Source organism: Hyla sarda, chromosome 1, assembly GCF_029499605.1.
Source record: "Hyla sarda isolate aHylSar1 chromosome 1, aHylSar1.hap1, whole genome shotgun sequence".
Classification (NCBI taxonomy): Eukaryota; Metazoa; Chordata; class Amphibia; order Anura; family Hylidae; genus Hyla; species Hyla sarda.
In genome coordinates, this window is record NC_079189.1 from 265,518,829 (window position 1) to 265,540,516 (window position 21,688).

A 21,688-nucleotide genomic window follows, 5' to 3' on the forward strand; every position below is an offset into this window, starting at 1 on the left:
CAGATTGATCTCTCTCCCACCAAGCAATTGTTCCACCCATTGAAGCAGACAGTGAGTCAGGTCTCAGCTGCAACCTGGGAAAAATCTGAGACAACAGTCATTTTGTATGGTGTTATAAAAAAATTTTTTTTTAAACACACATAAGCCTCTCCCTTAATAAAAATTTAAATCACCCTTTTTTCAAATATCCCCCCCCCCCCCTCAACACACACACATATATATTTGGTATCGTCGTGTGTGTAAATGTCTAGCATATTAAAACATAATGGCCCTCATTTCCTAAGAAAAATGGGATTTTGTGTTCAGTGCTTCTCCCTTCCACTGGTTAATGATAGTACCTGCGTAAACTCATATTTCTCACCAAAACACCCGGAAGGAGAAAAGGAGAAAGAAAATGAAAAAGAGAATCAAATAAGGAAAGGAAATGGCCAGGAACATTCCCATAGAAAACCCCTAATGCTTCGGACAGTTTCTGAGACTAGCAGAGGTGTCAGAAAAGAGCACTGTTGTCAGAAAGAAAAGTAACAACTCAGCTTCAACAACTGATAACTGTTACGGTCTGCGCTCCAAGCGCCTGTGCTGGCCATGAGCGCATTTCCCTGTCATCTACTGCTGCCGGCAGGGCTGGGGTTCGCATTGCGGGACTCCCCCGCATGCGAATCCCAGCCTGTCACTCACCTCGGTCCCCTGCCACCTCCTCTCCTGCCTCTCACCTCCAGTGCGCGTGTCCACGTCTCCTAGAGCGCTCGCGCACCGGAACGCGCCAGTATGCCCTTAACCCCTTAACGATGCAGGACGTATATTTACGTCCTGCGCCGGCTCCCGCGATATGAAGCGGGATCGCGCCGCGATCCCGCATCATATCGCGTCGGTCCCGGCGCTAATCAACGGCCAGAACCCGCGGCTAATACCACACATCGACGATCACGGCGATGTGCGGTATTAACCCTTTAGAAGCGGCGGTCAAAGCTGACCACCGCTTCTAAAGTGAAACTGAAAGTGACCCGGCTGCTCAGTCGGGCTGTTCGGGACCGCCGCGGTGAAATCGCGGCGTCCCGAACAGCTGACCGGACACCGGGAGGGCCCTTACCTGCCTCCTCGGTGTCCGATCGACGAATGACTGCTCCGTGCCTGAGATCCAGGCAGGAGCAGTCAAGCGCCGATAACACTGATCACAGGCGTGTTAATACACGCCTGTGATCTGTGTAAGAGATCAGTGTGTGCAGTGTTATAGGTCCCTATGGGACCTATAACACTGCAAAAAAAATGTAAAAAAAAAGTGTTAATAAAGGTCATTTAACCCCTTCCCTAATAAAAGTTTGAATCACCCCCCTTTTCCCATAAATAAAATATAAACATATGTGGTATCGCCGCGTGCGTTAATGTCCGAACTATAAAAATATATCATTAATTAAGCCGTATGGTCAATGGCGTACGCGCAAAAAAATTCCAAAGTCCAAAAAAGCGTATTTTGGTCACTTTTTATACCATTAAAAAATGAATAAAAAGTGATTAAAAAGTCCGATCAAAACAAAAATCATACCGATAAAAACGTATAAATTTTCCTGCATGTAGTGATTTTTTCCAGAAGTGCGACAAAATCAAACCTATATAAGTAGGGTATCATTTTAACCGTATGGACCTACAGAATAATGATAAGGTGTAATTTTTACCGAAATATGCACTGTGTAGAAACGGAAGCCCCCAAAAGTTACAAAATGGCGTTTTTTTTTTCAATTTTGTCGCACAATGATTTTTTTTTTCCGTTTTGCCGTGCATTTTTGGGTAAAATGACTAATGTCACTGCAAAGAAGAATTGGTGATGCAAAAAATAAGCCATAATATGGATTTTTAGGTGGAAAATTGAAAGGGTTATGATTTTTAAAAGGTAAGGAGGAAAAAAACGAAAGTGCAAAAACGGAAAAACCCTGAGTCCTTAAGGGGTTAATTATGTGTTCACCTGTGTCTCCTCTATAAGTTCCTGCTCCTCCCCCACATCCCTGCCAGATCTTTGTTGCCTTGTGGCATTGAGAAAGCGTTACTGTGTTTTGATTTGCCTTGTTACTGACGTCCTGCTGCGTTCCTGACCTTCTGCTGTGCCGCCTGCTTACTGACTTCCTGCTTCGTTCCTGACCTCGCACCAGTGCCGCCTGCTCAGACCTTCTGCTATCCTGACTACAAGTTGCTGTTCTCCTTCTGTACCTCGAATCATCTCAGCAACCTGTGTGGTCGAGTCGTGCCAGGGGTAGCGACCTGGGTGCCGCCTGCTGCAGCAAGTCCATCCCACTTTGCGGCAGGCTCTGGTGAAAACCAGCAGCACCTTAGACTCTGCTCCCTGGTACGGCCTGCGTCATCTGCCACACAGGTCCAGCAGATCCACTACCCAGAGTGTTCCTGTCTACTGAATGAGTGCCTGAAATCGCGGATCTTCCCTCCGTTGTGGTACGTCAGTCCCAGCAGTTGGCCCGACAGGCGCAGCAACTCTAAGTTATGCAGAGGCTTCGTTACACAGTGCTCCATGCATTTGGAGCTCATGTCTGAACTGTTTCCGACGGAACGTGCTAAGGTGGCCTTTGTTATTAGCCTACTGTCCGGAAAAGCCCTGGCTTGGGCTACACCCCTTTGGGGTCACATGTGGGTATTTATTTGTTTGAGTTTGTCAGAACCGCTTTAAAATCAGCCACCCCTGTGCAAATCACCAATTTAGGCCTCAAATGTACATGGTGCGCTCTCATTCCTGAGCCTTGTTGTGCGTCCGCAGAGCATTTTACGCCCACATATGGGGTATTTCAGTACTCAGGGAAAAATTGTCTTACAAATTTTGGGGTTCTTTTTTTCCTTTTACTTCTTGTGAAAATAAAAAATATGGGGCAACACCAGCATGTTAGCGTAAAAAATATTTTTTTTTTTTACACTAACCGGCTGATGTAGACTCCAACTTTTCCTTTTCATAAGGGGTAAAAGGAGAAAAAGCCTCTAAACTGTGGCCCACCAGATGTTGTAAAACTACAAATCCCAGCATGCCCAGACAGCAAACTGCTGTGTGGGCATGCTGGGAGTTGTAGTTTTGCAAGATCTGGAGGGCCACAGTTTGGAGACCACTGCACAATGATCTCCAAACTGTAGCCCTCTAAATCTTGCAAAACTACAAATCCCAGCATGCCCAAATGGCTGTCTGGGCATGCTGGGAGTTGTAGTTTTGCAACATCTGTGGTGGGGGGCTACAGTTTAGAGACCACTGTATAGACCCCCCAGATGTTGCTAGGCAACTACTCACCGGCTTCCGTAGTCTTCACCGGGGAGCCACGAGGGAGCCACATGTCATCGCCGCCACCAGTCAGGTAAGGGACCGCCACCGGTCACACTACAGTTCCCCCGTTCTGCCCGGATTACCGTTGGTGGGCAGAACGGGGGAACCTAACTTTAACCCCCCCCCCGCCCCCAATCTGCTAATGGTTGTCTCTTCTTGATGACCAATAGCAGGGATAGGATGGGTGGCATCCTGCTACCTAACTCCTATCCCTTCAGGGGGACTGGGGGTGTCTTGGACACCCCCGATCCCCCTGATTTTCCGGGTCACCGGACACCGGTATGCGCCCTACGTCGTTAAGGACTCAGGATGCAGGGCGTATGCATACACCCTGGGTCCTGAAGAGGTTAAGTTTACGCCGTTCACCGTATGGGATCATTAACAGTATATTTTTATAGTTTGGACATTTACACAGATGGCGATACAAATATGTTTATTATTTAAAAAATGTTTAAGCTTTTTTTTATTAAAATGGAGAAAAGGGGTGATTTAATTGGGGAGGGGTTTTAAAAAAAAAAAGTTTTAGTTTTAGTTTTGCAACAGTTGAAGGTTAGCCCCCACCACCCCATGTGAATGTACAGGGTACATTCACACGAGCTGGGGTTTACAGTGAGTTTCCTGCTTTAAGTGTGAGCTGCAGCAAAAACTCCCAGTGGGAAACTCGCTTTGAACCCCCTGCCCGTGTGAATGTACCCTAAAAGCACTACACTAACACAAAATAAAGGGTAAAACACTACATATACACCCCCCTACACTGACCCCCCCCCCTCCCCAATAAAAATGTAAAATGATTAATACGGTAGTGTTTCTAAAACGGAGCCTCCAGCTGTTGCATAATAACTCCCAGTATTGCCAGACAGCCATTGACTGTTCAGGCATGCTGGGAGTTTTGCAACAGCTGGAGGCACCCTGTTTGGGAAACACTGCCGTGTCTATGCAAATCCCTAATTTAGGCCTCAAATGCACATGGCGTTCTCTCACTTCAGAGCCCTGTCGTATTTCAAGGCAACAGTTTAGGGCCACATATGGGGTATTTCTGTACTCAGGAGAAATTGCCTAGCACATTTTGGGGGGCTTTTTCTCCTTTTACCCCATATGAAAAGGTAAATTTGGGGCCTACACTAGCATGATGTTAGTGTAAAAAAATAAGAAAATTTAAACTAACATGCGGGTGTTGCCATATACTTTTCATTTTTTACAAGAGGTAAAAAGAAAAAAAAAGACCCCCAAAATTTGTAACGCAATTTCTCCTGAGTACGGAAATACCCCATATGGCGCTCCTTCTATTCTAAGCCCTGTAGTGCGCCTCAGAGCACTTTACATCCACATATGGGGTATTTCCATACTCAGAAAAAATGGTGTTACAAATGTTGGGGGGCTTTTTCTCATATTACCTCTTACCAGCATTTTAGTGCTCTGAGGGCGCACAACATGGCTCAGAAGTGAGAGCGCACTATGTACATTTGAGGTCTAAATTGGTGATTTGAACAGGGGTGGCTGACATAAACGCAAAAAAAAAAATCACCCACATGTGACCTCATTTTGGAAACTTCACCCCTCACGGAACGTAACAAGGGATATAGTGAGCCTTAACACCCCACAAGTGTTTGACAAATTTTCGTTAAAGTTGGACATGAAAATGAAAAATCAGATTTTTTTCACTAAAATGCTGGTAAAGGGTAATAGGAGAAAAAGCCCCCCAACATTTGTAACACCATTTTTTCTGAGTATGGAAATACCCCAAATGTGGATGTAAAGTGCACTACAGGGCTTAGAAGAGGAGGAGCGCCATTGGCCTTTTTGAGAGAGAATTTGGCTGGAATTGTATGCCATGTGTGTTTACAAAACCCCCATGGTGCCAGAGCAGCGGAACCCCCCACATGTGACCCCATTTTGGAAACTAAACCACTCACGGAATGTAATAAGGGGTACAGTGAGCATTTACACTCCACAGGTGTCTGACAGATTTTTGGAACAGTGGTCTGTGAAAATGAAAATTTTAATTTTTCCTTTGCACTGCCCACAGTAGAAAAAATCTGTAAAAACGCCAGTGGGGTGTAAATGCTAACTGTACCTCTTATTAAATTCTGTGAGGGGTGTAGTTTACAAAATGGGGGTCACATGGGGGTGGGGTCCACTGTTCTGGTAGCACGGGGGCTTTGTAAATGCACAAGGCCCCCAACTTCTATTCCAACCAAATTCTCTTTCCAAAAGCCCAATGGCGCTCCTTCTCTTCTGAGCATTGTAGTTCACCCGGAACACTTTACATCCACATAATGGGTATTTCCATACTCAGAATAAATTGTGTTGCAAATTTTGGGGGGCTTTTTCTCCTATTACCCCTTGTAAAAATGAAAAATTTGGAATAACACCAGCATTTTAGTGAAAAAAATAATTTTTTCATTCTCACGTCCAAGTTTAGCAAAAATGTGTCAATCACCTGTGGGGTGATAAGGCTCACTATACACCTTGTTACGTTCCTTGAGGGGTTTAGTTTCCAAAATGGTATGCCATGTGTTTTTATTTTTGCTGTTATGGCACCATTGGGGCTTTCTAAATGAGACATGCTCCCCAAAAACCATTTCAGCAAAATTCGCTCTCCAAAATCCCATTGTCACTCCTTCCCTTCTGAGCCCTCTAGTGCACCCACAGAGTACTTTACATCCACATATGAGGTATTTCCTTACTCGAGAGAAATAGGGTTGCAAATTTTGGGGGACATTTTTACCTATTTCCCCTTGTATAATGAAAAAATGCTAAATTTCTCCTGAAATTTTGGATTTTTTCACCAAGAAATTATGCAAGTATCGACAAAAATTAACCATTAACATAAAGTAGAATATGTCACGAAAAAACAATATCACAATCCAATTCATAAGTTAAAGCATCCCAGAGTTATTAATGCTTAAAGTGACAGTGGTCAGATTTGCAAAAAAAAAGGCTGCGTCCTTAAAGGGGTACTCCCTTTACTATTCTTCTGTGATTATTGCCCCAATATTTATTTTTAACAGCATCCAAAATTACTCATGTCTCGGGATTTCCCAGGTTGCAGTGCTGACATCACTAGTCAGGTGATCAGAGGGAGCCTGTCCTGCTTCAATTTTGCAACAGCTGTAGTCCCCCTGTTTAGAAAACACTGTTTTTCAATGGGTGAGGTGGCTGATGTGTGGGAGGAAGGAAAGTGACCTCAAACTTTCAAGCATGGAACTGTGGGATGTGTAGTTTAGAGAACAAAATCCAACAGGAAATACCCAGTTCTGGCAGGTAAGTACTAAAATCACCTTATGGTGGATAACCCCTTTAAGGGGTTAAAGGGGTTGTCCAGGATAAGAAAAATTCTGCTTCTTTCTTGCAAAAACAGCACCACTCTTGTCCACAGGTTGTGTCTGGTATTGCAGCTCGGCTCCATTAAAATTAATGGGCCTGAGCTGCAGTATTACACATGAGTCATGTGGACAAGAGTCGTGCTGTTTTTGCAAAACAGAAGCAGCATTTTTCTTATTCTAGACAACCCCTTGGAGATGGAGCCCTTTATGACCCTAAAGACGGGAGCACTTGATTTACATGTACAATATGTGTCATAAAGTTGACTTGTTTTTACTTTTTTAAGACATCAGAGGGCTTTAAAGTATAGCAGCAATTTTTCAATTTTTCACAAAAATTTCAAAATCAGACTTTAATGGACCATGTAAGTTTTGAAGTGAATATGAGGGTCTTTATGTTGGAAATCCCCTATAAAGAACCCCATTATGAAAACTGCACTTCTCAAAGTATTCAAAATGACATTCAAAAAGTTTGTTAACCCTTTAGACGTTTCACAGAAATAGCAGCAAAATAGAGGGAAAAAAAATCAAAATCTCTATTTTTTACACTAACATGTTATTATAGTAGCCCCATTTTTTTTTTCATTTTTACAAGGGGTTACATTCCATGAAGGGTGTAGTTTCCAAAATGGGGTAACATGTGGGGGGGGGGGTCCACTGTTCTGGCACCATTGGCACTATACATCCACATACTCAGTAGAAATTGGGTTACAAATTTTGGGAGATTTTTTTCCTATTACTCCTTGTGAAAATGAAAAATTGGGGGTAACACCAGCATTTCAGGGTGAATTTTTTTATTTTTTTATTTTTTTACATTTTCTCGTCCAAATTTAATGAAAATTCGTCAAAGACCTGTGGGGTGTTAAGGCTCACTATACCCTTGTTACGTTCCTTGAGGGGTATAGTTTCCAAAATGTGGTCACATGTGGGTGCTTTTTTTTTTTTTTGCTTTCATGTCAGAACTGTTGTAACTATCAGCCACCCCTTTGCAAATCCCCAATTCAGACCTCAAATGTACATAGTGCGCTCTCACTCCTGAGCCTTGTTGTGCGCCCGCAGAGCTTTTTACACCCACATATGTGGTATTTTCGTACGTTACAAATTTTGGCGGTCTTTTTTTCTTTTTACCTCTTGTAAAAATGAAAAGTATGGGGCAACACCAGCATGTTAGTGTAAATTTTTTTTATTTTTATTTAAACCTGCTGGTGTAGGCCCCAACTTTACCTTTTCATACGGGGTAAAAGCAGAAAAAGCCCCCCCCCCCCCCCCGCCCAAATTTGTTAGGCAATTTCTCCTGAGTACGGAAATACCCCATATGTGGCCCTAAACTGTTGCCTTGAAATACGACAGGGCTCTGAAGTGAGAGAGCGCCATGTGCATTTGAGGACTAAATTAGGAATTTGTACTAGGGGCAGACCCGGATACAAGGATGGGGCTTGTCTCCACCAAAACCCTACGGCAGTGTTTCCCAAACAGGGTGCCTCCAGCTGTTCTAAAACTCCCAGGCTGTCCGTCAATACTGGAAGTTGTTGTTTTGCAACAGTTGGAGGGTCCGTTTAGGAATAACTGCCGTATGAGACATTTTTCATTTTTATTGGGGGGGGGGGGGGGGGGGGAGGAGAATGTGTAAGGAGTGTGTATGTAGCATATTACTTTTTATTTTGTATAGGTGTAGTGTACTATTTTAAGGGTACATTCACACAGGCAGTGGTTCACAGTGAGTTTTCCATTGGGAGTTTGAGCTGCGGCAGAAAACTTACTGCAGCTCAAACTTGTAGAAGGAAACCCACTGTATACCCCACCCCCCACATGGGGGGGCGCCCCAATCCTTCAGCTGTTGCAAAACTACAACTCCCAGCATGCAATGACAGACCGAACATGCTGGGAGTTGTAGTTTTGCAACTGCTGTAGGCCCACTGGTGGGGAACCACTGAGTTAGGAAACAGACTCTAGCTCAGTGATTCCAACCAGTGTGTCTCCAGCTGTTGCAAAACTACAACTCCCATGCATTCTGTGAGTTGTAGTTTTGCAACAGCTTGAGGCACACGGGTTGCAATCACTGAGTTAGGAAACAGACTCTAGCTTAGTCTTTCCCAACCAGGGTGCCTCCAGCTGTTCGAAAACAACAACTCCCAGCATGCACTGACAGCCAAAAGGCATGCTAGGAGTTGTAGTTTTGCAACATCTGGAGGGCCACAGTTTGGAGACCACTGTGTAGTGGTCTCCAAACTGTGGTCCTCTAGATGTTGCAAAACTACAACTTTCAGCATGCTCTGACTGTCTGGGCATGCTGGGAATTTTAGTTTTGCAACATTCAGAGGACTACAGTTTGGAGACCACTATATAGTGGTCTCCAAACTGTGCCACTTCAGATGTTGCAAAACTACAACTCCCAGCATGCCCAGACAGTCAGTGCATGCTGAAAGTTGTAGTTTTGCAACATCTGGAGGACCACAGTTTGGAGTCCACTACACAGTGGTCTCAAAACTGTGGCCCTCCAGATGTTACAAAACTACAACTCCCAGCATGCCCATACAGCGATCTTCACTGCAGCCTCCCCCACCGCCGCACTTTCCGTCATGCCACCTCGCTCCTACCCTTTAGAATGGTCGGAGCTGTGTGCTCTGATCACACTTATTTTCAGGGCGATCGGGTCACCTAGTGACCCGATTGGCCTGGAATTGCCGCAAATCGCTGGTCTGAATTGACCCCCCAGGCATTTGCACTGGATGCCTGCTGATAGATATCAGCAGGCATCCCGGTCCGATCACCGCCCGGCGAGCGGGGGTGATCGGAAATACGGAGGGCGTACAGGTATGCCCTTCATCCTTAAGTACCACGGCGTGAGGGCGTACATGTACGCCCTCCGTGGCCAACAGGTTAAATGTTTCCTTAATATCAGAGACATAAATAAAACAAGCAAGGACAAACCACCAGTCACCATACTTGATAAACAGAAGGAAGCAGTAAAACTAGTTAAAGCACCATCCAAATTTTACCCATCTGAGTGTGTTCCATGACATGTTATTACATCAAGTTAACTCTAGTAGAGAAACATGCACTGTCCAACCTAAAAGACAACTCTGATCTGGTGTTCCGACTGGCAGACAAGGGAGGAGTATTGGTCGTTCTAAACTATATAGACTTCCATGAGGGGGCACTACGGATATTACATTGGTCAAGTTACAATATTAATCGGTTCCAGAATGACCATTGTATTTTGAAACCATAACTCTATGGAAACCTGGTAATTGATTCTGAAACCGCCAAAATGTAATCCAAAAATAAGAAAAAGTGAGGATTAAAGAAAAATAAGTAGATAACTAATACAGATAAAGCAAGTACTTACATAAAAAAAAGTAAGAAAGAGCTCCTGGAAGCTGTAAATCACTATCTATGTAGAGGACGGGAGCTTCTTCTGGGCCATTGACACGTTTTGCAGATCTGGACTGTCTGTAGCATTGTATGTTGAGTCTGGTTTCAAGTTACAATGGTCCAGAAAAGACCATTGTATGTTTAAAATATTGTATGTTGACGCCATTGTAAGTTGAGGGATTACTGCATCTGATAGAAAGTACTATCGGAAAATTACGCCTGACCCCTTACCTGAGGAAGAAAAAAATTACAATCTTCTCATCACAAAAGCATCTTCGGAGGAACTTCTGAATAAAGATGAACTGAAATTCCTCAAAAGCTCAAATTAGTAAACCATACTTTTACTACCTACCATAAAATACATAAGTCTTTAACAAAACCACCAGGTCGCCCAATTATCTCCTGCACAGATTCCGTCACAAGCTATTTAGCCCATTACATTGACCTCTTTCTACAGGAATATGTGATTAGTCTACCCAGTTATCTACGAGGCTCATTTGATTGAAATACTTAATAATCTTCACTGGCAACCTATCTGGTACATGATAACCTGTGATGTCACTTCACTGTGTAACAACATCTCCCACTCACTTAGTCTTCACGCAGTCAATCAATGTTTTTTACAAGACCCAAATATTACAGAGAAACCAAGATTATTTTCGGTTGATGGCTTAGAATTAATTCTCAAAAACAATTATTTCAGTTACAACTACCATCAGCAGAGGGGTACTGCAACGGGGGGGGGGGGGGGGGGGTGAAGGTGGTCCCAGCTTATGCCAATTTATTCATGAATGCATTCAAGCAATCTAAAATCTGGGAGAATTTGGAAATCTGTGAATATATTAAAATCTACAAAAAATATATTGATGACCTCATTTTTATTTGAGATGGTGAAGAAGACTCTACTATAATGCGCCTAAACTCCCTAAATAACGACTGGAGACTTCAATTTACATTAACAACTAGTAACTAACAAGAGGAGTTTTTAGACCTATTGATCACCCATGATGAGAGTCTGTTTATTACTGCCACATATTTGAAATCCGTGGACACTAACAGCTATTTAGAGTTTACAATTGGACATGAGAAGAAATGGCTGGAAAATATCCCCTGTAGTCAGTTCAAAGGAATGAGGAACTGTACTAAGGACCAGACCTTTATACAACAGGCTAAACTTATGGAAAAAGGTTTAAAAGAGAAAGGCTACCCTAAAAAGCTTATCTCTAATGCCTACAATAAAGTGCGAATCCAAAAACTTCCTGTTTTTTGCCCAATGTTTGTTGCCCAAAGTAACAAAAGATGCAGATATGACTGAAATGCAATGTAATTTTCTTACCACAATAATACAGCTACACAGATTAAGAAGATATTTGTTACGCCGAGCGCTCCGGGTCCCTGCTCCTCCCCGGAGCGCTCGCGGCGTCTCTCTCTCTGCAGCGCCCCGGTCAGACCCGCTGACCGGGAGCGCTGCACTGACACTGCTGGCGGGGATGCGATTCGCATAGCGGGACGCGCCCGCTCGCGAATCGCATCCCAAGTCACTCACCTGTCCCGGCCCCCGGCTGTCATGTCCTGGCGCGCGCGGCTCCGCTCCTTAGGGGGTGCACGCCAGCTCTCTAAGATTTAAAGGGCCAGTGCACCAATGATTGGTGCCTGGCCCAATCAGCCTAATTAGCTTCCACCTGCTCCCTGTCCATATTACCTCACTTCCCCTGCACTTCCTTGCCGGATCTTGTTGCCTTGTGCCAGTGAAAGAGTTTAGTTTTGTCCAAAGCCTGTGTTCCAGATCTCCTGCTATCCTCATTGACTACGAACCTTGCCGCCTGCACCTTCTGCTATGTCTGACCTTGCCTCAGCGAGGTTGAGCCGTTGCCGGTGGATACGACCTGGTTGCTACCGCCGCAGCAAGACCATCACGCTTTGCGGCGGGCTCTGGTGAAAACCAGTAGCAACCCTAGAACCGGTCCACCGACACGGTCCACGCCAATCCCTCGCTGACACAGAGGATCCACATCCAGCCTGCCGAATCCTAACAGTAGATTCGGCCATGGATCCCGCTGAGGTGCCGCTGCCAAGTCTCGCTGACCTATCCACAGTGGTCGCCCAGCAATTGCAGCAAATTGCCCAACAAGGACAGCAGCTGTCGCAGTTGACCGCCACGTTACAGCAACTTCTGCCACTGCTACAGCAGCAACCATCTCCTCCGCCAGCTCCTGCACCTCCTCCGCAGCGAGTGGCCGCTCCTAGCCTCCGCTTGTCCCTGCCGGACAAATTTGAATGGGACTCCCGACTCTGCCGTGGCTTCTTGTCTCAATGTTCCCTACATATGGAGATGTTGTCGGACCAATTTCCTACAGAACGGTCTAAGGTGGCGTTCGTAGTGAGTCTTCTATCTGGAAAGGCTTTGTCTTGGGCCACACCGCTCTGGGACTGCAATGATCCTGCCACAGCCACTGTCCAGTCCTTCTTCTCTGAAGTCCATAGTGTGTTCGTGGAACCAGCCCGAGCTTCTTCTGCCGAGACTGCCCTGCTGAACCTGATCCAGGGTAACTCTTCAGTAGGCGAGTACGCCATCCAATTTCGTACTCTCGCTTCCGAATTATCTTGGAATAATGAGGCTCTCTGCGCGACCTTTAAAAAAGGCCTATCCAGTAACATCAAGGATGTGCTGGCCGCACGAGAGATTCCTGCCAACCTGCAAGAACTTATCCATTTGGCCACCTGCATTGACATACGTTTTTCTGAGAGACACCAGGAGCTCCGCCAGGAAAAAGACCTTGATCTCTGGGCACCTCTCTCACAGTATCCTTTGCATCTACCCCTGTGCCTCCCGCCGAGGAGGCTATGCAAGTGGATCGGTCTCGCCTGACCCATGAAGAGAGGACTCGCCGTAGGGATAACAATTTATGTCTGTACTGCGCCAGTACCGAACATTTCTTGATGGATTGCCCTATTCGTCCTCCACGTCTGGGAAACGCACGCACCCAGCTCACGTGGGTGTGGCGTCTCTTGGTACAAAGTCTGCTTCTCCACGTCTCACTGTGCCCGTGCGGATTTCTCCTTCTGCCAACTCCTCCTTCTCAGCCATGGCCTGCTTGGACTCTGGTGCTTCTGGAAATTTTATTCTGGACTCTTTGGTGAACAAGTTCTGCATCCCTGTGACCCATCTCGTCAAGCCGCTCTACATTTCTTCGGTCAACGGAGTGAAGTTGGACTGTACTGTGCGTTACCGCACAGAACCCCTCTTAATGTGCATAGGACCCCATCACAAAAAGATTGAATTGTTCGTCCTTCCCAACTGCACCTCTGAAGTCCTCCTCGGTCTACCTTGGCTCCAGCATCATTCTCCCACCCTTGACTGGACCACCGGGGAGATCAAGAATTGGGGCCCTGCTTGCCGCAAGAAATGCCTCACGTCTGCTCCCAGTCCCGTCAGGCACGCCTCGGTGCCTTCTCCTACACCTGGTCTCCCCAAGACCTATCAGGACTATGTTTTGCCTCCTCATAGCCCCCATCCTGGTAACACACTGCCCCGTGCCAAGCTTCACCCTCTGCCCTCCCTCCCCATTCCCACTCCTTCTGAACTGCCGGCCTTTGATGAGGAAACCCTACAATGGCTCCCAGTGTCCTCGTCCCACGTGAAGCAATTACCGGACAAAAAAAGGGGGAGACCTAAGGGGGGGGGGGTACTGTTACGCCGAGCGCTCCGGGTACCTGCTCCTCCCCGGAGTGCTCGCGGCGTCTCTCTCTCTGCAGCGCCCCGGTCAGACCCGCTGACCGGAAGCGCTGCACTGACACTGCCGGCGGGGATGCGATTCGCATAGCGGGACGCGCCCGCTCGCGAATCGCATCCCAAGTCACTCACCTGTCCCGGCCCCCGGCTGTCATGTCCTGGCGCGCGCGGCTCCGCTCCTTAGGGGGCGCGCGCTCCAGCTCTCTAAGATTTAAAGGGCCAGTGCACCAATGATTGGTGCCTTTTCCCAATCAGCCTAATTAGCTTCCACCTGCTCCCTGTCCATATTACCTCACTTCCCCTGCACTTCCTTGCCGGATCTTGTTGCCTTGTGCCAGTGAAAGCGTTTAGTTTTGTCCAAAGCCTGTGTTCCAGATCTCCTGCTATCCTCATTGACTACGAACCTTGCCGCCTGCCCCGACCTTCTGCTACGTCTGACCTTGCCTCTGCCTAGTCCTTCTTTTCCATGCCTTCTCAGCAGTCAGCGAGGTTGAGCCGTTGCCGGTGGATACGACCTGGTTGCTACCGCCGCAGCAAGACCATCCCGCTTTGCGGCGGGCTCTGGTGAAAACCAGTAGCAACCCTAGAACCGGTCCACCGACACGGTCCACACCAATCCCTCGCTGACACAGAGGATCCACATCCAGCCTGCCGAATCGTAACAATATTATATGACAACTGGTATATCTTACAAGCAGATCCCTTCCTCAAAAATGCATTCCAGAAGCCCCAAGAATTACACACAGAAACGTACCTACTCTGAAAAATCTACTTGCCCCAAGCCAGCTTAAACAGCACAAGAAAGGATAAAAAACTATAAGGATTACTAGGAAGCTACCAATGTCAGAAGCCACAGCGTTTGTACTGTACTGAAATCGGACACAATACCCACCATCATCACATCCACGGTCACAAGAGAATCATTAACAATCAAACATTATCTCACATGTGAAACAACTTATGTGATTTATCTTATTCATTGTTTTTGTGGCCTCCCACATGTCAGACACACCACCCAATCCCTATGGTGTAAAACAAATAAACATAGGCACAACATAAAGATTTGTTTTATGCTACATGGTTTCTCTAGTCACTGTACCACTATACATCTAGGAGTTGAGAATCCCTTTGTTATAACACCCATTGATTACATTCCTCCCACTACTGCCAACAGATTTTAAGTTCTCAAGAAAAGGGAAGTGTACTGGATTTACAAAATGCATCTATTAACAATACACCAGTATAGCAACTCTCAATCTGTATTATCTCCATCTTTACCTTTATGTCCTGTTTTTTTCCCCATGTTCATGGACAGTAAAGTTTTGTGTTTTTTTCTCATGTTTATAAACAGTGAAGGTTTTTTTTGTAAACATGGCACAACTAAATTAAACTGACTTTCTTTATTATATAATTAAGAGACCCAAAAGTATAAAGACATAGTACTGTGTATTGCATTGTGTTACGTATATTGATGTCCAATCTATCGCATGGTGACATCATGACACCATGTGGTGACCTCTGAACCAGCACTATTTCATATTGCCATAGCCAGGGAATGTATTTAATTTTGAACTGTTATGCCTGTACCATATGCACCCTGCCTGATGAAGGGTCCAGTGCGGACCTGTAATGCATTGCATTGTTTTTACTGTCGTATACAGATTCTCTGTGGTCTTATTTCCTTTATTATTTTATTTTATGCCTGCCAACAACAATAAATGCACTTTTTAGTTTTAACCCTTTTCAAAACAACCCATGCAGGTTCTTAACCAGTGGAAGGGAGAAGCACTGAACAGAAGATACAATTTTTCTTGCCATATTAATTTTGCTTTACTGGACCATGCTGCAAAAGTCCAGGAGGATCGGTTGGCTGCTGACTAATACTATCTGATATGCCTGCTGAAGTGTTGTGCTCTTAGCACAACACAATACAGTAAGCACAATTATTTGTGTCTAACCTGTCCTCCATCCACACCGTGTTACAGTGCGCTCTGCTTGTTTTTCTTCCTTTCACTCCTCATTTGTTAAAGGAGTACTCTAAATCAAAACATTTAACTGCCATTAGCAATCATTTATCAAGTTATACAATAGTGTAAATGACCTTCATAACCTATATAGCAAGCATACCTTGTTTTCACGTAATCCGGAAGTTTATCCTCTGACTGTGAGCTATGACACTCGTTCCGCATATTCTGGCCATCTGTCGCCATCTTTGTAACGAAACGTCACCATTTCTGTGATCCTCCCGCAGTCTGCCGGCCCCCACAAGCCCGAGTCGGTCCCTCCCCCACTGAATATTCATAACCCCTCTCGTTTCCTCAGCCGGCATTCGCTCGGCTGTGGAAATGCCTCCCTAACCTCCCTCCTATCATGCTGCGAGTCGCGCGCCTGCGCACTCAGCAGCATCTTCGGCCCGGGCTTGTGATTACTTTTGTCCAGTAATATAACTGATAGTTACGTCGGCGTAACTATCAGTTATATTCACAAAGCAACTTATGCATAATGTAATGTGTAGAGAACAAGTTCCATGCGCATGCGTACCCGAGCATACAAACCAATGGTTATTGAGAAAAACAGTTACATTACGTCTGTGAAGACATACCGTTGCCATTGTTTTTGATTTTGCTGCTCCGGTCCACGTGTGCTACAGCGATGTGAGCATAGTATGCTTACATTACTGTAGCCAGCGTGAGCCGGGTGCAGTGATTGCTAAATGATTGGATGAGGCAGAGAGGGAGGAGATGGCGTAGTGGATGGGGGTGGTGGTTAGGGAAAGGGGAGGCAGAGAGGGGCGTAGTGCTGAATATTATTAGGGGTGGGGAGCTACAGTGAGGGAGGGCTTGAGACCAGAAGAACAGGCGATATGAATGCTGGGTAGCATCAATTATGACGTCACTTTGAGACGTACAGTACCCGGAAGTAAGAGAAATTACAGTGGGCTGTAACGGGAGAACCGTTGGACCGATTCGGGAGATCAGCACCTCTATTTAAAGGTATTTAGATACCCTATTCTATGGGGACATTTTTTTCAATATCATAGTACTCCTTTAAGGAGAACCTGACAATTTCTCTCAGGCTTTGTGCCCAAATTTGCAGTAAACAAGCTTTGAAAGAGGATTATGAATAAAATACTGGGTGAAAATGAAAAAGAAAAACTGCGGGGGTAGGAAGAGGGCAACATACCAGTAGCATAATATACAGCAATAGAGGTGGAAGCGTTTCAAGACCTCCGTTGTTTTTTTTTTTAGCAGCTCATTCAGTACGGTAATCATTACTGAATGAGGTACTGAATGAGCTACTAAACAAAAGACCTATGGAGGTCTTGAAACGCGGCCAGCCTATACCTGAATAGATGTATAAATGCTGCTTTGATATTGGCCATATTGATTGTCCGTGCCCTGTCAATCAAACCACTTCCTACGCGGATACACGAGGACATCGCAGCTACTCATTCTGCTACATTACCTGTGTCCACTTCACAAGAAGTTTTCTTCAGGACAGCCACAGGCAGAATGATTTCTGCACGTATCTCCGGCCGGAGTGGCGAGCTGTCGACTCATCACAGCACAGCCTCACTGACCTACTATCTCCCGGGCTGCGAACACTCCCGGGATAGGTGAGAGGGGCAGCGCACCATTTGACTTTCATTAACTTGCTATCTATCCGGAGGAGTGAGTAGCTATTTCATTCTATTAAGGATCTATGTACAAGGATTACAATATGCATATGAATGATTAACTGCTACAGTGATTACAAGTCCCATACTGCCTCATAAAGACAAACATTTACTTTCAACTAACTACAATGCACTTTCAACTACCTTTATGCACTTCGACCACTAGCAGCTGTATTGTTTTATTCATTTCTATTATTATTTTAATATTTTAATTATTTTATTGTAAGTTGCTGGAGGGTGGTCACAAGGCCCCTGTGACATACCCAAGGGAATTTTACTATATATTTTTACTATAAAAAATATCTGGCTTTAATTTGAGAAGCAAATCTATTGTATTTTATACTATATCCCTCTCCTTATTTAATTGTATGATACATACCAATATTATTTTATTGAAATATATATAATATCCATGACTGAGCCCCAAATCCACATATTTATTTATATAGTTTCTGGACACTGAAGTCTTTTTGGTGACTATTCCGACAAGAGCCTATCCAATTTTATTTAAATTTGTAAATTACTTCTATTAAAAAATCTTAATCCTTCCAGTAGGGATCGACCAATTATCAGTTTGGCCGATATTATCGGCCATTAATCACGATTTTGGGCATTATCGGTATCGGCAATTACCTTGCCCCGCACCGCCCCGCAACCGCCCCCCCATCGCCCCGCCCCACGTCGCACCCCTTACCGCACCGCCCCGGCCCCATTGCCTCCCCCATCCCCGATTTTATAATTACCTGTTCCCGGGGTCAACGCTACTTCTGGTTCCTGTACGCCCTGCGTTACGCTGTGCGCAATGACGAGTGACGCGACGTCACCGTCAGTGCGCACAGTGACCGCTCCGGAGGACGCCACCGAAGCCAGACTTAGAGTGGACCCCGGGAACAGGTAATTATAAAACTGGGGATGGGGGAGGCAATGGGGCTGGGCGGTGCGGTGGGGGGTGCGACGCGGGGCGGTAGAGGGCACGGAGTGGTGCGGCTGTGGGTGGGGCGGTGGCGGTGATAGGACTCAGGACCCCCGAACAGGCAGGGGGAGAGAAGTGGGCGGAGGCGGCGGTCTATGGCACCACAAAAGCCGCTGCAGTTCATTGATTTAAAGCGTCCACTTTAAATCAATGATCTGCAGCGGTGTCGCGGGGGGATAAATAGCCGATAACTTATACCGGAATATCGGTATAAGTTATCGGCTATCGGCCCAAACCTCCACAAATTATCGGTATCGGCCCTAAAAAAACTATATCGATCGATCCCTACCTTCCAGTATTTATCAGCTGCTGTATACTACAGAGAAAGTGCTTATATTTTTGAATTTATTTTCTGCTGACACCTCTGTCCATGTCAGGAACTGTCCAGAGCAGGATATGTTTGCTATGGGGATTTGCTCCTGCTCTGGACAGTTCCTGATATGGACAGACGTGTCAGCAGAGAGCATTGTGGACAGACAGAAAAGAAATTCAAAAAGATAAGCACTTTCTCTGTAGTATACAGCACCTGATAAGTACTGGAAGGATTAAGATTATTTAATAGAAGTCATTTACAAATCTGTATGACTTTCTGGCACCAGTTGATTTTAAATAAATTGTTTTCCACCGGAGTACCCCTTTAACATGTAATTTTTACTGTGAAGTAAAAATGGAAACTTGCTGTGTCCTAAGGGCAAAATGTGCTGTGTCCTAAAGGGGTTAATATTCTGGATATTTCACTATGCAGCAATGCCAAATATATTTATTTTTATATCCGACATAAGTGGTGAGTGCCCAATCACTGCACCAACACTCACTTCATAGACTGTTAACACTCCAGGGCATATATTTACCAGATGGCCAGGGCATTTAGGCACCCTGTGCTGTCTGGGGGTTAAGATGCATGGGTAAATAGATATAAAAATATATATATGTGTGTGTGTGTGTGTGTGTGTGTGTGTAAAAGTCCATGTGAGATAATAGACTTGGTTGTATTGTGTGCCCTATCCTATTCAAAGTCAAATGGTTTACTGTAAATTGTATATGGCTATTGTTTTCAGTATGTGAATTTTAGGCAATATTTCTTTTTTCTAGTGCTGGAGTTGGAAGAACTGGTTGTTTTATTGTTATTGATGCAATGCTCGAGAGAATAAAGCACGAGAAAACTGTCGATATATATGGTCACGTAACATTAATGCGCTCACAGAGGAACTATATGGTCCAGACAGAGGACCAATACAGCTTTATTCATGATGCCTTGTTTGAAGCCGTGTCATGTGGAAACACAGAAATTCCAGCTAGAAATCTGTATACTTATATTCAGAAGCTAGCCCAGATTGAAACAGGAGAACATGTAACAGGCATGGAGTTGGAGTTTAAGGTAAGGACATTAGTAAAACATTTAATTATGCTAATTTGCTTATAAAGCAAACTGACCTCACGCTTTGCCTGTACACAAGATTTATAGCTCTCATCTGACCTTTAAATATTGCAATCCATAGCCTTCAGAATTGCATCAAATCACAGTTTTAGACTGGGTTCTCAAATAGTATTTTGTTTAGTAATATCTTTACCCTCCCTTGCAGAGGTTTCCCACTGTTCTCTGAATATATTATGTCACTGCAGTCACAGGCTGCAATTATAAAATATCATTGTGACCTTGGTGGAGCCAGATACAGAGTATTAGTAAGATGGAGATGCACCAAAACAACTTGGTTTGGTGCAGATTTATCTTACACATTTCCCTGCCCTTGCACATTTACTAATCCTATTTGGGCTTGAAGAGTTACTGTCATTTTAAACTAACTTTTGACATGTCACACAGACGAAAGTTTGGATTTTTGAGGTCTTAGTGATGAGCAGGGCTGCCATCAGAAATTTTTGGGCCCCTTACATAGCTCAAGGCCTGGGCCTCAACTCCCATGGCCCACCACCAAGTCTGCCCTAGTTACCCATCGTCTATGAAAAAAATATTTTAAGACACAGGACAAGAAAAACAAGAGCGCTTTAGTTCAAAAAAGGAAGGGAGGAGGAAATATCACCATACATATTACCACCATACTGTTATTGACTAAATCGTGTATACTGAGTCCAATATTATCAATAATACCAGTATTCAAGGAGGAATATTATAACCATACATATTACCATCATACTGTTACTGACCAAATCCTGTATACTGAGACCAATATTACAAATAATAATACTATTATAAAATTGGGAATAATACCACCACAGCCGCATAGTGACTGAAATAAAACCATTGAACATAGACCAATATTCCCCCATAAAAAAGCCCACATAGTAATGACCCTGGCTCTACACAGGCTATCCAGTCCCTAAGTAGTTACAGTGCAGTTACATCTGCTGACTCACAGGAAATGTCTTCATGGGGTCATTCTCTTTCCTTTTCTATCTGCCTCAGGCCCTTATGAAGTCTTCTTCCGACCATGACCCGTCTTAATAGAATCTGCCAGACAACAAACATATTAGGCTCCTCACTTTTTCATCACATTTCCCACATGTTTCCTAGCCTAAGTGTACCAAATAATGCCCCTCTTCGTGCCTTGAATAGTATAAGGAAGTAGTTAAGTGTGTTGGGGGAAAGGGTAAGGGAATAGGGTGAAGGGTAGGTTATTTAAGGTAGAACTCTCGCCCCCAATAGGTCGATAATGCCCCTAGTAGTTAATGCCCCCAGTAAAGCTTTCAGGTAGGTAAGGTCCCAGTAGGAAGGCAGTAGGTCATGTGCCCAGATAGGTTGTAGTTAATGCCCCCAGTGCCCCCAGATAGAAAATCCCCCTAGTAGGTAGTAGGTAATTCCCCCAGGTAGGTAATGCCCCCAGTAAATAATGCCACCCAGGTAGGTAATGCTCTTGTAGATAATATCATCATCAGGTAGTGCCCCCAGTAGTTAGTGCCCCCAGGTAGATAATGCCTCCAATAGATAGTTCCCCCAGGTAGGTAATTCCCACAGGTAAGTAATGCCCCTAGTAGATAGTAGCCTGTAGTAGCAGCCCCTGTGCTGATTGTAAGGAGCCGCAGCCCGTCCCGGCGTGTAAGTGAGTAGGGCACGGGGGAAGGGGTGTAAGGTGGGAGACCTGGGATAAGGGGCTTGCAGCGAGACAGATAGATATGAGATAGTTATGACGGATGGATGGATAGATATTAGATAAATAGATATGAGATAGATAAATAAATAGATAGAAAGATAGGCATCAGATAGAGAGATATGAGATATGCCTCGTTCCAGCAACTGAGTAGGGACATGGTTATCTTTTCAGATTTCTCTGATGTCAGGACC

General features: G+C 44.9%; 1 protein-coding gene across 15 annotated transcripts in view; it reads left to right on the forward strand.

Moving 5' to 3' along the window:
• PTPRS (protein tyrosine phosphatase receptor type S) overlaps nucleotides 1–21,688 on the forward strand; it is a 784,683-nt gene that overhangs the window by 691,261 nt on the left and 71,734 nt on the right. For all 15 annotated transcript variants that reach the window (XM_056571644.1, XM_056571636.1, XM_056571669.1 and 12 more), the window contains one exon: nucleotides 19,483–19,768. In XM_056571644.1, the coding sequence (XP_056427619.1) occupies nucleotides 19,483–19,768 (286 nt within the window). The remainder of the gene's footprint in view (nucleotides 1–19,482; nucleotides 19,769–21,688) is intronic.